Source organism: Rhynchophorus ferrugineus, unplaced genomic scaffold (assembly GCF_030347505.1).
Source record: "Rhynchophorus ferrugineus isolate W39M unplaced genomic scaffold, kcgeb_rfMv2 rfM3, whole genome shotgun sequence".
In the NCBI taxonomy this organism is placed as follows: domain Eukaryota; kingdom Metazoa; phylum Arthropoda; class Insecta; order Coleoptera; family Curculionidae; genus Rhynchophorus; species Rhynchophorus ferrugineus.
Window position 1 is genome coordinate 50,578,227 of NW_027472582.1, and position 17,251 is coordinate 50,595,477.

At 31.7% G+C, this 17,251-nt stretch overlaps 2 protein-coding genes across 2 annotated transcripts in view; both read left to right on the forward strand.

Moving 5' to 3' along the window:
* LOC143193247 (uncharacterized) overlaps positions 1–17,251 on the forward strand; it is a 327,672-nt gene that overhangs the window by 62,096 nt on the left and 248,325 nt on the right. The window lies entirely within an intron of this gene.
* LOC143193244 (uncharacterized) lies at positions 282–1,752 on the forward strand. Its single transcript, XM_076399323.1, has 3 exons — positions 282–558; positions 616–783; positions 886–1,752. Exons 1-3 carry the CDS (start codon positions 369–371, stop codon positions 1,749–1,751), a joined length of 1,224 nt encoding a protein of 407 aa, XP_076255438.1. The 5' UTR covers positions 282–368; the 3' UTR covers position 1,752.

Below are 17,251 nucleotides of genomic sequence, written 5' to 3' on the forward strand. Positions count from 1 at the left end.
GGTATGTATTATAGCAGTTACTCATAATTATTTTAGCGAACAAAATTTTCTGTCACCAAAGTTAAGATGTGTTACTAAGATCTTCAATTTCTTAATCATTACGAAATATATCACTTAGTCATCATATTATGTGGTGATTCAGTTTCAGTGACACTTTTATTATATTTTATATTTGATAGATATTAGTTAAAACTAAATATATACTTTTTAAGATCAAATATTATTTAAGTTTGATCATTGACAATCCATTAATTTATACCACACCATAATATTTTTTTTATTTACAGATACAAGGGCAAATATATCACAGAGCAGGTTCACTGTTACCAGTGTCAGATAGCGACAACAAATTCCTGCAAATTTATTTTATGGGCAATTCACCACAAGAAATTGATCTGCGTTGTGCACATAACAATTTAGTAAAAAGGTCTATTGTAGAACAATTACAAACTTTATTTCATCAACACAATCAATTGATTATATTGTTTAAAACTGCCCTGGATCTGATGCCATCCGATAATCACAAAATTGTAATCAGAGCTGATAAAACACCTGCAGGTCAACATACAAGACGTTTTAATGCACCAACTATTGATGAAGTTGCTATCGTTGTAGTTGGAGAAAACTTGGAATCCCGTGATATTGTTTTACATCGTCGGAATTTTCAATTACAACCTATAAAGGAAACACACCGCTCATATGATGCACTGCAATATCCCATTATATTTTGGCAAGGTGAAGATGGCTACGATTTATCAATAAAAATGATAAATCCCATTACAGGTAACTAAAATATTAGTTTAGCTATGGCGATAATATCTCAGTCACTATATTATGTATTTTAATTTTATATTTGAATGTTATTAAAACAAAATCTGTTTACAGGTTCTGAAACCAACAAAAAAGTCAGTTCAATGAACTATTATTCATACCGCCTAATGATTCGGGAAAATGCAGATAATCGCATATTGAAATGTCGGCGATTATATCACAAATATGTTGATGACATGTATGTTAAAATTGAAACGGAGAGATTAACATTCATCAGGTTGAATCAAACCAAACTCCGATCTGAAGAGTATATTCACCTTCGAGATGCGATTAATACTGATGGAAATGCACAGAATGTCGGTCGGATGACTATTCTTCCAGCAACATACATCGGAAGCCCTCGGCATATGCACGAATATGCTCAAGATGCCATGTCGTATGTTCGTCATTATGGTACAGCAGATTTGTTCATCACATTTACATGCAATCCGCAATGGATAGAAATTAAGCAGGAGTTATTACCTGGGAAATCATCCATTGATCGTCATGATATTACAGCCAGAGTCTTTAGACAAAAGTTGAAATCTTTAATGAATTTCATCGTAAAACATAATGTGTTTGGTGAGACACGCTGCTGGATGTATTCTGTGGAGTGGCAGAAACGAGGATTGCCACATGCACACATTTTGATTTGGTTGGTTGAAAAGATAAGGCCAAATGAAGTTGATGCAGTGATATCAGCTGAAATCCCTAATGTACAAGTAGATCCTGGATTGCATGAGGTAGTTATCAAAAACATGATACATGGTCCCTGTGGAACTCTTAATCAAAATTCACCGTGTATGATGGATGGTAAATGTTCAAAACGATATCCACGGACATTAATATCGGAAACAATTACTGGTAATGACGGTTATCCATTGTATCGTCGCAGATCGACAGCAGACAATGGAAAATCAACAATTGTCAAATTAAATTAACAAGATATTGAAATAGATAATCGTTGGATTGTTCCATATTCACCCATTTTATCAAAGACATTCAAAGCACACATCAACGTTGAATCTTGCCATTCAGTGAAATCGATTAAATACATTTGCAAATATGTAAGCAAAGGGAGTGATATGGCTGTGATTGAAATTGGTGCAGAGAATTCTAATGATGAAGTTACCCAATACCAAATGGGCCGCTATGTCAGTAGTAATGAAGCAGTTTGGCGAATATTTTCTTTTCCTATTCATGAGAGACACCCTTCTGTTGTTCACTTAGCTGTGCATTTAGAAAATGGACAAAGAGTGTATTTTACAGCACAGAACGCAGTACAAAGAGCTGCTCAGCCACCATCTACTACATTAACCAGTTTTTTTGAGACATGCCAAAACGATGATTTCGCACAAACATTGCTATATTCTGAAATGCCAAAATATTATACCTGGAATCAATCCTCAAGGAGATTTATACGACGGAAACAAGGAAAACCAGTTCCAGGATATACAGATGTATATTCCACCGATGCGATTGGCCGGATTTATTCAGTACATCCAAGCAATGATGAATGTTTTTATTTACGACTGCTATTAGTCAATGTACGTGGCCCAACATCATTCCAACAGTTACGAACTGTTGATGGTGAATTGTGTGGATCCTACAGAGAAGCCTGTCAACGTTTGCAATTGCTTGAAAATGACGCTCATTGGGATCAAACTCTCAATGATGCTGTAATATCATCACACACTCATCAAATACGAACATTGTTTTCTATAATCATATCTACATGCTTCCCATCAAACCCAATTGATTTGTGGATGAAGTACAAAGATTATATGTGTGATGATATTTTGTATCAAATACGGAATAGAATGGGAAATCCAAATATACAAATCAGTGAAGAAATTTACAATGAAGCATTGATTTCAATTGAGGACATGTGCTTGATAATGTCAAACAAACTATTAATTCAATTAGGCCTGACCGCGCCCAATCGTCCAATGCATGACGCTTTTAACCAAGAGTTGCATCGAGAAAGACTGTATGATCTCAACGCTTTGAAAGAATAAATTCAAACAAATCTTCCACTGTTAAATGAACAACAGAAGTATGTATTTGAAACTCTTATGAAAGTAACAAATGATGAAACTGGAGGGATTTATTTCTTAGATGCACCTGGTGGTACAGGAAAAACTTTTTTTATTTCATTAATATTAGCAACAATTCGCTCACAAAATAAAATTGCACTTGCACTCGCTTCGTCGGGAATCGCAGCAACTTTGCTTGAAGGTGGTCGAACAGCCCATTCAGCACTAAAATTGCCATTAAATATGCAAAGCAATGAAACTCCAACCTGCAACGTTTCGAAGAACTCTGCAATGGCAAAGGTTTTGCAGCAATGTAAATTGATTGTTTGGGATGAATGCACGATGGCACATAAAAAATCTTTGGAGGCTTTAGACAGAACCTTAAAAGATCTACGTAGCAATAATAACCGATTTGGCGGTGCAATGATTTTATTAGCAGGAGATTTTCGTCAAACATTGCCAGTGATTCCACGATCAACGCCAGCTGATGAACTCAATGCATGTCTAAAGTCCTCCAATTTGTGGAAACATGTTAAAGTATTTCATTTAAGCAAGAATATGCGTGTCGAGTTGCAAAATGACCAATCTGGAAACATATTCTCTAAACAACTCATTGACATTGGTAATGGCAAATTTCCTATAGACATGTTGACGGCTTACTTTTGCTACGACTATAAACAAGTCCCAGGGGCAATCATTAAGTGTTTGTGGTATTAATCTAGAAAACCCATGTTTCTCACATGGTCAATTGTATGTTGCCTGTTCCCGTGTTGGAAAACCATCAGATTTGTTTATCTATGCGCCAGGTAATCAAACAAAAAACATCGTATACCACAAAGCAATATAATGATAATAATAATAATAATTATGATTCACATGATTAACAATAAAGCGATTACTTACTTTTCAATCCTTATATATGTTTTATTTAATTATTTTTTATTCACAACGCCCTATCACCAGGGTGATGGTTCTGTTCAGGAGAATTTTTTAAAATACGTAGGCACAAAAACTGCCACATTACAAATCTTTTTGTCAGGACGAAGTCTGTCGGGTCAGCTAGTATATATATATATATATATATATATATAGGATGCATAATGTTCAAGAGAATCCTTGGTAAGGACTTACGTGAACAGAAAAGAGATTCAAGATTTTAACGTGGAAATAACTTCTGGTGATTGCGATATGGAGCTTGATATCATGTTTTCCTTTCCAGTTGGTATATGATCTGTGAATAAACCCAGACTGAGACAGGTTGACAATAATTACTATTTAAATAGTAGCTACATATTGCATTGGTACTAAGCAATGCTGATCCACATTTGGGTTTATAGTCCATTAGCCTGAATCTCAATGAATAAACACTTTTCTGTTCACGTAAGTCCTTACCAAGGATTCTCTTCAGTGTGTCACTGCTTAATTTTAAAGACAATTTCTGACTTAGATTAGGGTTCCTTGAAAATTATGCATCCTATTGGAACCTTCACACCCAGGAACAGAAAGTCTTTGTTTCGGTTTTACATTTAAATTTATCATTGTTACCGCAACTGCTGCAAAAATAGCGTAATAAAATAAAATTGTCAGTATATTTTTTTAAAAGTTACTGAATCAATCGTAAACAACTAAAATAAAAAAAAACAAAATATATATAGTTTCTGAAGTGCAAATAAACATGTTTACAAGGACATCCATTAATCATCTCCTTCTAACGATAAAATTTCTGTGTAATAAAAGCCACCAAAAATCAATTATAATTTTGTAGAATTTTTTTTCAATATTCCGACTGATACAAAATAAATTACAGAGAATAAACCCGACGAATTCAATTAAATGTGTCTTCATCTACTACTGTCTACTACTGATGTCTACTGTCTACTCTCTAATGTATGCTCCAGTCGCCTGAAAAGCTAATATTTTTGATTCGCCTGTGATTAATAACATTTACATAATTTAACAATCAAATAGTTTATACAGCTTACTGTTTAGAAATTTTGTGGCACATAAAATTTAGTGATACCTTGGCTCGCATTCAAGTAAAACTGTCGCAAGCACATTTTACTCTGTAGAATACCTCATATATATATATATATATATATAATAATAAAAAAATTATTGATATTTAATCTTTAGTCAATCAATTAGTATTGAAAGTGATATTTAATAATAGTTATTTGTCCGGGAATAAAGAAAAAAATTTAAGATATAATTTGCTATAAATTGCAATAAAATATAGTAGAAACATATTTATAATAGAAAGTTTTATAACATTACATATTAAGTAAGAGGGGTAGAGGTTTATTTTAATGGATCCATTTTAACCACTTCCAACAACTGTAATGAGTTAATAAACTTATAGACTTGATATAATTATCGTAATTTTATTTCGAAGTACACTCTCAATATGTTTTAAAGGTATCTTTATATGATTTTATTAATTTCTTTTAAATGCAATCATAAATATTATTAACCTATTGAATTAAAACCATAGAGCATTATGAAACTCCCATTATTAATCCATTATTTATTGATTTTAATATCCATGCAAGCATTGAATAATTTTTGTGTGGGACAAATATAAATCTGGGGACTTAATATTAAAAATCAACCAAATATTAAGTAAAAATTGATAAACAACAATTTTAATAAATACGTAATACTTTAGTCAGGCAATGAAATATGAAATATACTGAATATATTGTATGAAGGATATAACCGCAAATAAAACCGAAATTCGCCTTCCTTGGATTAAATCCTGGAAAAAAAGGATTAGTCTTTTTATACGGCATATAATTCGCCCGTCCCTATTCATATCTTATTTTCAAAAAGTTTATTTTTCAACTTATACGAATAAATGGAAAGGCAGACTGTGTACGTATAAAAGAGACACAGGGACTAAATGAGAAATTGCTCATATATATCACAGCAGTAACACATTTCGATGTTAGATATTTTTTATTGTTGTTCCTGCTGGAAGGGGGTATAAAATAAAATAGGAATGCTATTTGAGAAAAATGTGCGTCATTTTAAAAATAAAAGGAAATCGTTTTATTGTTTTATTATTACATTTGATGTATAATAATACGCGTATGGTATTACCATGTATAAGAGTTAAATTAACTTGTAATGATTAAATTAATTATTTAGAATTAATAATCTATGTTGGTATTAAGGCAGTTGATAGGTGATTATACAGGCGCCTAAACCAAATTCTGTTAGGCTATAGGTTTATATTAGGTTTATGCTTATTTATAATTATGAAATCCATGGGAAAGCGCTTAATTATAGCAAGGAAAAACTATAGGCACCCTAGAGTAAATAAGCCCGAATGTTTTTTGGTATAATCGTGAAGGTGATCACAGTAGGCTTAATACCGACTATCTTAAGTTAATCACGTTAAGTAGTAGGTCTAGTTCAGACAAACTCCAGTTGTGAAATAGGCAAAATTTTCCCCTTTTCTGTTCTGCACAATGGTAATCTGTTTTCGAACAATAAACCTCTATGTTGTTTATCTTTTAAACTATTTGTTATGGTATTTTTTAACTTCACTTGTGCTTGTGTGTGTGTTTTAGCTTCACTCTGTTGGCGCAGCTCCCATTCCTCTACATAAATCGGTTCTCTACATAAATCGTTCTTGGTTCTTGGGACTGGGGTGTCGCATCTCTTGAACCTCACCTTTTGCTTTATTGTTCGCATAACGAGATTCAGATACCTATTGCTCATGCTACGAGCTTGTTACTTAAAGCCTTGATCTGGAATCTCTTTCCAATATTTCTATATTGCTATTATTAGCTCAATACACTCAGAGAACAGCGGCGTCAGCGCAAGTCGCGGTGATTGGGTCCTCATTGGTTTGAAGGTCCGCAGTGTAAATTAGAGACAACCGGGTCCCAGTAGGCGGCCCTTAAGGCCCCCGAGCGTATTTCGTGCAAAGCATGTGGTAATATATTTGTGAAAGCGCCTTTTTTAGTTTGCATGCTAGCTCGTCATCCCAGGCTTTATCAATGGCTTGACTTATCTCCAAAAATTCAACAGAGCGGTCTATTACCCATACATCTACTAATCAGGCCTGTAGTGCGAACTACTTGTTCGATTTTTCCATAATTCTCTCGGCATCCAAACTAGTAATTTGGGATTATGCTGTTTAGGTACTCCTTCAGGCTGTGAACGATTTTTGTATTATTTTACCAATTTCTGGTTGACGGCTTATAGTTATATATGAGTTTCTATTTTGTGATGGTTTGCTTGATTTGGCCACCATTATTGGGTAATTTCCCATTAGGAAATATTCGAGCTTATAGCAAGCATTTAATATTTTGTCTAGGCTCATAATTTCATTGTGTGGTAAATATTTCATGAGAGTTACGTCGACAATATCGTATCTTAGTATTTCTCCTTCCTTGAGAGTTCTTATTTCCATCAGAACCTCTTTTGGGATGCACGCTTTTCAGTACGTACATTTGCAGAGGTAAGGTTGTGTTATCATTAAAACTACCTATCAACAATATCACCCACATTAAACATCAATTTTTAGCTCTGAAAAACAACTGGTCCCATAAAGTAGCCTAAGGCTCAAATAATTTCTATTATGGACAACATAGGACCGGTGGCAAAATCAAATAAGGAAAAAAGATGGTACTGTCTAAGCGATTTCAATGTAGTCTTTAGATAATACATTTGCTAACTATTTAAGTAATGTATTTCAATTATTCTGAGAGTCTGAATAAACAAATTACTAAGACACATTTGGTTTTCGTTATTTAGATATTATAATTTTTATTTGAGTATATTGTTGGCAGTCAGAAAAATTGTTGCTAGTAATTATATAACTATCTCCAGTTTACTGAAGGTTTTTCCAATCACACTTGAATAGAATATTTAATGATCGGAAGATCGCTGAATTAAGTTTTTCACTGTTAGTTCAAGTTTAATCCAAGTATTAAGCTCGTTTTCGCATTTAATGTTCTGTAAATATATCTAAATTGATGGTGAATACATAAAATACATGGATATTTCAAATCAAATATAGCGGTTTCAGGAATGTAATACTAGAATCACATTAACATAAGTACTTCTGATATTTTTATTTTCAAAGCGGATAACTTTTAACTGAGTAACCAATGTCATTAATTTTATAATTAGAATATTTTTATAATTAGTATTTTCATTAGATAAGTAACACTTGATTAAGCTCGTCTGTTAGGAATTTTTTTCCTCAATATTATTTATCACCAAATCAAAACAAGAGCTTTTTTTCCTTTTTCATATTCATATTTCTTAACCCTTAATTAATTTATAATTATTTAATGAATTTCCTAATTAAAAATAAATAAGTAAGTAACTGTTCTTTTATTATACGCTGGACTCTAAGATGATGATTTCTTATAATGTGTCATGCTTATCTGCTTTCGGATATTATTGAGCAAAATAGGCAAACTGTTTAGTATTTAGCGTTCCATTTAATTGTTTTCTGGCCTTAATACCCGTCAGTAACAGTTTTACTATCTACATTGCATTCAACATATTTACAGTTTTACAAATTTCGAAAACGTTCTGCTCTTTTTATGTGGTGGAGAAATGGTCGACTTTTTTCAATTGTAAATCTTTTCGGAGTTTCTATTATAGAAGAGGCAATTTCCTCTTCCAGAATGTTTTCATTGCAGTTGTATTTTAATGATTAACAGATTACTTTTCATATTAAAATGTTCAAATTCTTTGTATAATATACATTATCTAGCTGACGACGGTATTATATTAAACGATCCTTGCATTCATACTTGATTCATACCTTTTAAAGTTAGAAATATTTTTTCATAATAAATGCCTTTGCGTAAATAAATTCGAGTTCGTGATAGATAAAATTCAAATTTCTTCTCGATATCCGATCTTTCCTCTATATTTATTTAAATTAGGCCTAAAGTAAAACTAGCGCCACACAAAACAGAAAGAAGTAGAAATTTAAAACGATGTTTTATTATTTTGTAACTCTTGCAGCGACTCTAACGTTATTAAATGCCTATATTGAACGATTGCAGGAATGTTCAGTGTTTTGGAAAGAGACACCTCTACAGGTAAAATCTGCTTTACAATGAATTTGAATATATCCATCGATGCTAAGACTCAGGTAATGCCCAAAATTACGGCATCGGTTATTAGCTTGAAAGAAAAAAAATTAAGCTTTATAAGTCGAATAATCTGATTGAGGGTATTATAACTGCCTCAAACTCTAAATGTAGCTCATGTTATTATACCGAAAATCAAATATATTAAAATAGTCTCAAATTAGCTTGTAAATTTTATTATTTTCTGGAATGTTGCTAAAATGATTTGGCCAGTATTATTTGTACTTCATCGGTTGTTCAAATTCTTTCAATGAAATGAGGATCGATGGTGCAGTAAAAGCAAAGAACATATTTAAAAATTATCAAGAAATAAATAAAATAAATTAACACGTTATTCACATTCTAAATATTCAAGATATTTATTAATTTAACGCATTAAATTCTGATAACTAAGACTATGTAGTGTAACATGTAATTTTATCTACTGAGAGAACCATTTGTCTCATATACTGCTTCGAGCATGGGCAAAGATACTTCAAGTGTACTTAACGAAACAAGATTGTCCTCGACACGGAATTAGTGTATTGACAATTATCGTCACTGTGCCAGATAGGCATTTCAAGCACGATATCCAAGGACAGATCCGGATTTCAATATAATAAATTAATGACATTGTATATATGTTATTGAGTTGTGCATAAGCTTCTTGATTTGATACGCATTGTTCACTCTAAATGTGTAATTTGAGTGATTGTTATATAACTTGTATTATTAAATAATAATATTATAAGATTATTATTATTTATGCTTACATGTAAATCATTATAAAATCTAATTTTGTTTTTTATAACATAAAATGTATAATTTACTACAACGTATTTTTACTGTATAATTACATTTAATTTTCTTGTTTATGTGGTATGGAAATATTATCATTGAAAGGTACTGTGGCTGAGGTTATTTTAAGGGGACAATAACTTAAATAAATACAAGAAAAAGTTGATGTGAACCCTTATTTTAGGTTGTGGTAAATTTATTACGTAGAATTACTTTTTGTTCACATTAGGGCTTTATTGAATATGCAGTGATGGGAAGGTGGTTGGTTCGCTCTTTAATATGGTACCTTCAGAACTTTTGCATGACTTGCAATTTATTTCTTAATTAGAGCCTTCGTCCGTCCCCTTGTTCTGATATTTTCGACCACTGAGCCTATCTGTCTGAATATGACAATTCCTGTTTACAGCATAAGTAATTATGTATCACCAAAGAATTATTTAAAATTAATATGACTAACAAAACTTAAACAAATGTTATTACTATTTACCATTAACTTTTATTATCCTTACAATATTTTTATTGTCGTCTTGCCATTTCATCATGCATTCTTGATTCATTAATTTTGAAATATCCATGCCTTCCTTAATTTTATTATATGCTATTGAAAATAGTCTTATTTTAAAAGCAATATCTGAAATGTATGTGTATCTAACAGAGTGTGTAGGAAGTTTTTACATCCATCAAAGAGCTACATGTCTCTACGTCTTCTATGGATACATTCTGGAATTACGTTTATATTAAAAAAATCTACTCATTGTTCTAGTACTTTTCATAAACTTTATCTCGAATAGAGCTAACTTCAAGAAGATCTTGATTCGTTACCCGATTCGTATGAGAACTCTTTCTTTTCAGTGAATCCAACATTATATTGATGTAATTTTCTGAAGCGGTTTTATTATAGGGTCCATATTAATATATGTTACTACTTTAAGTTTCGGGCAGGTGTACCTATATATGTACCTAAAATATTTAGAAATTTGGGGGTACTACTGCACTAGATATAAGCAGAAATTGTAGGCTTATTGCAACATTTTTTCCCGCATCTTCACATTATGGTATCACGGCGGACAATATTTAGCATTTAGTGAGAATAAATTGCATAATTAATTAGATTTATTGGATTATTTAGTTACATATAATTAATACACTCGATATTAGAACTAATATTTACGTTAAGCAATTTCATATTTTCTAGAACTCCAGTTCTAGAATTTATTGTTTATTAGTTTTATCTATTGTTTTTGTAATTTCGAATTCCTGTTCATGATTTAAATTTCACAAAAAAAATTTGTCAACAAAAAACGAAACAGTTTCGTTTGGTAATACATTTCTACTGCTCATAATAAATACAATTAGTAGGATCTCCTTTTGGAAATTTGTTGTAATTAATAAGCAAATCTGCTATGAAAGAAGAGTTTCCTTATTGCTATGATAAACAATTTGTGTCAAATATAGTATTCAAATTTTCTAACATGTGGTTAAGATGGTATCTAAACAAGCTTTTAGTTCGATATTTATGAAATTAGGAAGAATATTAACACCTACTAAAATCGGCCGATATTACTAATAACATACTTAATGGAAGTATTATCACGTATAATCAAACATCCTGGATGGTATTATCAAACTTCGTAACGCCCCACTAATAGAAGTTCGAACGTTTGATAAATGATCCGATATTAATTCTACTTGCTTCGTTTCGCTTCCTATTGTCCTGCTGTGAAGGCCTTTTTTAACGACTTTGACTTAAATGGGATTTACTTGTTTCAAATGATATAAACCAATTTGTTTCTGATGCGCATTTTAATTATTTCTGAATTAGATAAATTAGCAAAGGATATATAAACATTTCAGTATGTATCAACTAATTAAACTGAATAGATAATTATTTCATTATTATATTCATAAATTATATATATATACTGCTGTAATGAAAAATGTAGGAAAAAATGACTTTTTCAAAATCTGAATCAAACACTAGCCTTTTATGAATGCAAGGTGAACTTCGTTTCATTCGATTTGAAGGCTGAATAATAAAGACCAAGTCAAATATACACCGCTAGAATAATGTTGTCACCACAGGTTACCAACACCGACATATTCAAAATCCTTATATATCTTAAATTATTTTCAATAATCACATTACTACACCATATATTGTACTAAGTTAATAACTTTGAAATCAATGACATCTATTTTAGTTAAGCTATTGACAATCACTAGTAAACTACTCACAATTTAATTATTTTCATGCTCATCAGATGTAGATTACTCCAAATTATTGAAAGTTTCCTTAAATTATACTTTTTACGCCCAAAACTAAAAAGAACATTTTAATACAAAACATATGATGATTTCCAATGGTAAATATTTTAGTATTATATTATTGATATTCAGTATTACTCTACTTTTATTATTTAAACATATGCATGTATAATATTGTTCGTACACTTATATAGATAGTATAGATAGTATAGATATATGTTTTAATAGTATATTTTTATAATTTAATTCAATTCTAGTTTATTATATTCATTAGACGCGCATACGATATTAAACGGTGATACGATTTCCGATATTATCCGATATCAGGATATATAGTTCATTCTATAAAACAAAATGTGGCAATGTTGCCACATTAACTTTGAGTTCCAGCTTTTACGAACGAATTTACAAATTGCGATAGGCAACACATTCGACATCGTCATGAGGTGAGTTCACAGTTATTTTGTATGGACTATATGTACGATGAGAATATAGAGTTAGTAATAGGTTGAGATACCAGAATTTACTATGGATTACAAACTATGGATTACAAAACTATGGATTGATAGTTGTGATCCAGAAACATCAGGCCAATGTCAGACACGATCAGCACCACAGTTAGAGGTAACGTAGTAAGTCCGTCACCTTCATCAATTTGTAAAAACTCACCAACACTATAATGCTTCCTAGCAAGCTACTGCCATGGATAGCACTTCAAATTTAAATTTTTGTCATTTTGTCATTTGTCATTTGATACAACATTAAGCTGTACGTAAAATGATTGATTCTCATAAATACAATTTTCATCCTTCCATAACGTTAGTTTATGGCATTAGTAATTTGATCAGCGCCAATAGTTTGGATGATCAAGAAGTATCTTATGCCAGCAAACATTAAGAAACTAAATACATCTGAAATATGAAGTATTTTTTATATGGATTTATCCAGACAACAGCAATGGATTGTTGGATATAGCTACTACCCAAAAACCTTAACAATTTAAATTAAAATTTATATTACTTATATTAATAAATAGTAAAATATATTCTAATAGTAAAAAAACTATATTTTCCTATGATTTAAATTAGAAGATTAAAGATTCATGTAAATTTAGATTTGTAAGAATTTAAATTGTAATAAAATATGACATTCAATATTTTTAAGATATTATAAATGTCTATGTAATATAAGTATTTAAATCATATTATGTTTAATTTACTAAATACAATTTTTACATTTCAATGATGAAGTGCTGGAACTGATTCTTGAAGTTTTACAAGAACATACTGAATAATTGATTTCTCTTTGGCTCCAGTTACGAATATTTTATTTGCTTCGAAGTTGAGACAAAAATAAGAGAGAGATATTTAAATATTTTATGTACAATAAACAAATGGGTGACAGATAGATGAAATGGGTGATAGAGTAAGATATTACGTACCGGCTACCAGAGGCTTTGCTCTTTGAACCCATTGTGCTTTATAGAGGTAAATTTGGATCTTTGTCCAAAATGGGTATTATCATAAACCAATAGATTAATGAAGAGATTACCAGTTGTAATGTTGCTGTAGGTATATATTGAATACACCACTTTAATTGATTCATGTACTCTATCTAAAGATTAGGAGGTCTTCCGATACGGAATTCATATGATACTTATATATAACTAGATAGGTAATAGATAGAAAAAAATAATACCTGTTAATGAATAATTATCAAGAAATTATCCATAATAATTTCTGACTAAGGCACGACTAGGATTTGACAATTTTAAATTTCTACGATTATTAAAAGACTTTGTCTAATATATCACATATCCTTAAAAGTCCCTGGCCTCACACGCAGAAGGCGCTGGTTTTATTGTATTAACACTGTTAAAATTTCATGATATTGTACTCATAAATATGTGAGTTATTGTGCTATGAGTGACAATAATTTTGTCAATATCTTCTCAACACTGCTTCTTGATGGGAGATATACGATTAGATAAGATACTGTTCAAGTGAAGCAATGGCTTGAAAAGTGTTATAAGGACTCCGCTCCATCAGAAACAATAATAAAATGTTGGTATATGAACTTCAAACCACACGGATGATGCTAAAATTAGCGTATATAACATTAAAAATATCCACAAGATCGTTTTTAATTATCGAAAAGTGAAGTTACGTTAGTTAGCTAACATCACAAAGATATCAAAACAACTTATTAGTTTTATATTGTATGAGCATTTGACTATGGCAAAGCTCTGTTCAAAGTGCGTGTCGCATTTGCTCACCGTTGATCAAACACGAAAACGTGTTGATGATTCTGAACAGTGTTTGGCCATGTTTAATTGTAACAAACCCGAACTCGTCGATATGTCACAATAGATGAAACATAGGTCCATCAATTCACTTCGGAATTAAAACGATCGTCATCTGAGCGGCCAGCAACTGGTAGAACTCATCTAGAGCGTCAAAAAGCTCAACAATAGGATGGAAATGTTATGGCCTCGGTATTTTGGGATGTGCGTGGTGTAATATTTATCGTCTTAACTTGAGAATGGAAATGCCATCAACATTCGAGCGTATGAAAGTCGCAATTGCAAATAAACGACCAAGATCCAAGCAATGGCAAAACTACATGAACTGAAGTACGAATTGCTCTCAGATCCACCGTATTTGCGAGAATTAGCCCCCAGCGACTATTGGCTGTTCACAGACCTCAAAAAAAATGCTCACCGGTAAGAAATTCCGCTCGAATGAAGAGGTTATCATTGAAACCTAAGTGAGACCTATTTTGAGGCAAAAGGTAACAAAAGGTGTTCTACAAAAATGGTATTGATATAAAAAGCGGCGCTGTAATGATTGTGTGGAGATTATGTTGATTAAAAAAACGCGTTTGTTACTCCCGGGACTTTTTAGTCCAGGTGTTAGTTCGAAAGTTCATTTTATTGATTATTTAGTGATTAAAACACTTTAATTGTAGCCTTTATTAATATATTTTTCTTTTATAAAAATAGAAAAAGAAAATAAAACACGATACTTTCTAGCCGTCCGCCTCTTACCCAGTCAGCAGAAAGCTCTTAAATTAAAAGTTTGCGGTAATAAGAAAAAGACCAAGTTTTCGTCGAGGAACCGCAACGAAACCCGAAATTAATACAGTTAGAACTAATGAGCGAAGTTCGATAAACAAAAATTATGACTTTTCCAATAATTCTCGTTTGATTAACGGCCCGGATTGGTGTCTTTGTAACAGCCGGTCGCTTGGTGGATGCCTGATAAGGAATTCCAATTACTTTAGATTTAAAGTTTGAGAGAAAAAGACTGAACAAAATTTAAATGGTCTTCGGACAGGAGCCATAAATCGAAGTTTTAAGGGAATATTGAATCCGGCATAGTTAGATTGAATATTTCCATTTGCCAAGTCGATTTTTCCAATCCGACGTCTGTCTTAATGATGTCAGCTATTTATATTGTCCCGATCTTCTTTTTCATTTAGCAGTTTTTATAGAGATCGCTGCCTGATCCGCAGTGGAACTAACAAGCTTTAAGAATATTCAGATTTTATTAAAACTATACATAATATTTGTAAAATCTCCGGACATGATTACTTTCCATTGAGTGAGAGAAAAAATCTGAAATTATTTACTGTAATTTTTCTGGATTTTCTTTCGATTAAACTTATTTAGTTTTTTTTAAATAAGCTTTAGCTCACTAACTTTTTGTAAAATATAGAGTGAACATAGATTAATATATAAAAACTGTATTGGTTACTCGGAAGGAATTATTAATTATCCGTAAATAATATGGTACTGCTCTAACAGGTTAATTGAAAAGTCCACGCTCTGACACATAGATGGCGCTACTAGAAATAAATCCATATATTTTTTAATTAACCCTAACCCTCAGAAGATTCATATATAAATTTGATAGCTCTCGAATCATTAGTTTGTGAATTATAGCATTTTGAGTGAAGCAACTTTTATTATTGTAAAAATAATGTATAAAAAGGAATCTAGCGTGTTAATAAAATGTTGCTTTTTGAAGGAAAAAAATACAGTTGAAGCAAAATCTTGGCTTGATGCCGAGTTTCCGGACATTGCCTCAGCGAAATCTACCATCAAGGATTGGTATATATTGGTAGAGTATTTAGACGTGGTGAAATGAGCTCCGAAGACGGTGAACGCAGTAAACGCCCAAGAATGCTCGATGGGAAGAAATTTTCGTCGAATGAAGAGATGATCGCCGAAACTAAGGCCTACTTTGAAGTAAAGGACAAATCGTACTACAAAAATGTTTTCGAAAAGTTGGAGGGTCGCTATAATCAGTGTATCACCTTTGAAGGAAATTATGTTGAATAAAGAAAACTAATTTTGCAAAAAAAATGTGTTTTATTACGGTAGGCCGGGGACTTTTCAATTGATCTGTTACAAGCAAAGGCTAAAAGCTATAAGGAGCTATGGATTTCAGTTATAGGGATATTGTACGAGAATTAATATCAGAAGAATATTAGTATTTCAGAATCAAGTCTTGAGAACAATTACGGATGCACCCAGATACTATAGGATAAATTACTTACACCGAGATGTCCGGATTCCAACTGTCATTGAGTCTGTCACTGTCACCATTCCCATTTTAATGCCGAAGTGCTGTAACTGTTAAACAATCCTGAGCTAGGACGCAGACTCAAGAGAAATAATCCGTGTGATTTTGTGTAGTTGTGTAATGATGTATGCTAAGTGGACTTTTATTTTATTTTGTTAGAGATCAGGTAACGGCCACCGAATCTTTCTAGATAAGTACCTAGTACAGCAGAGACAAACTGTAACATAGTCGAGTATATGTTCTAAAAATATATGACATCATAATATATGGCTTACCGTTGCTATCATCGTCAAACACATTGTATTATGGTACTATTTGTTAACAATTTTTAGGGTATGTTGACTTGTGTTTCATATATATGTCCATTTGATTATTGGAAAATATACAAATTAAATAATCATATAAATATAACAATTTATGAAAAATCATATTATATTCATAATTAGTGTTCGTAAATAAAGAGACAAGCGAGAAATAAATATGACGCAAACATGTGAAAGCCACACGTTCCATACTGGATAGATCAAATATGGCGATTTTTTACGCCTCTTATAAAATATTTGCTCTTAAATACAAAACTAAACAACACCAAAGGCCATAGCTACCATATAACCATAGCCAACAAACCCTACAGAAAACTAATAATTTTGCATAA

What these genes read in the sequence shown, in the direction of transcription:
- LOC143193244 (XM_076399323.1), top strand. Translation starts at nt 369, where the DNA reads ATGGGCAATTCACCACAAGAAATTGATCTGCGTTGTGCACATAACAAT. An exon ending in AGCTGATAAAACACCTGCAG is followed by an intron (nt 559 to 615) that starts GTCAACATACAA and finishes CTATCGTTGTAG; the next exon opens with TTGGAGAAAACTTGGAATCC. An exon ending in AATGATAAATCCCATTACAG is followed by an intron (nt 784 to 885) that starts GTAACTAAAATA and finishes ATCTGTTTACAG; the next exon opens with GTTCTGAAACCAACAAAAAA.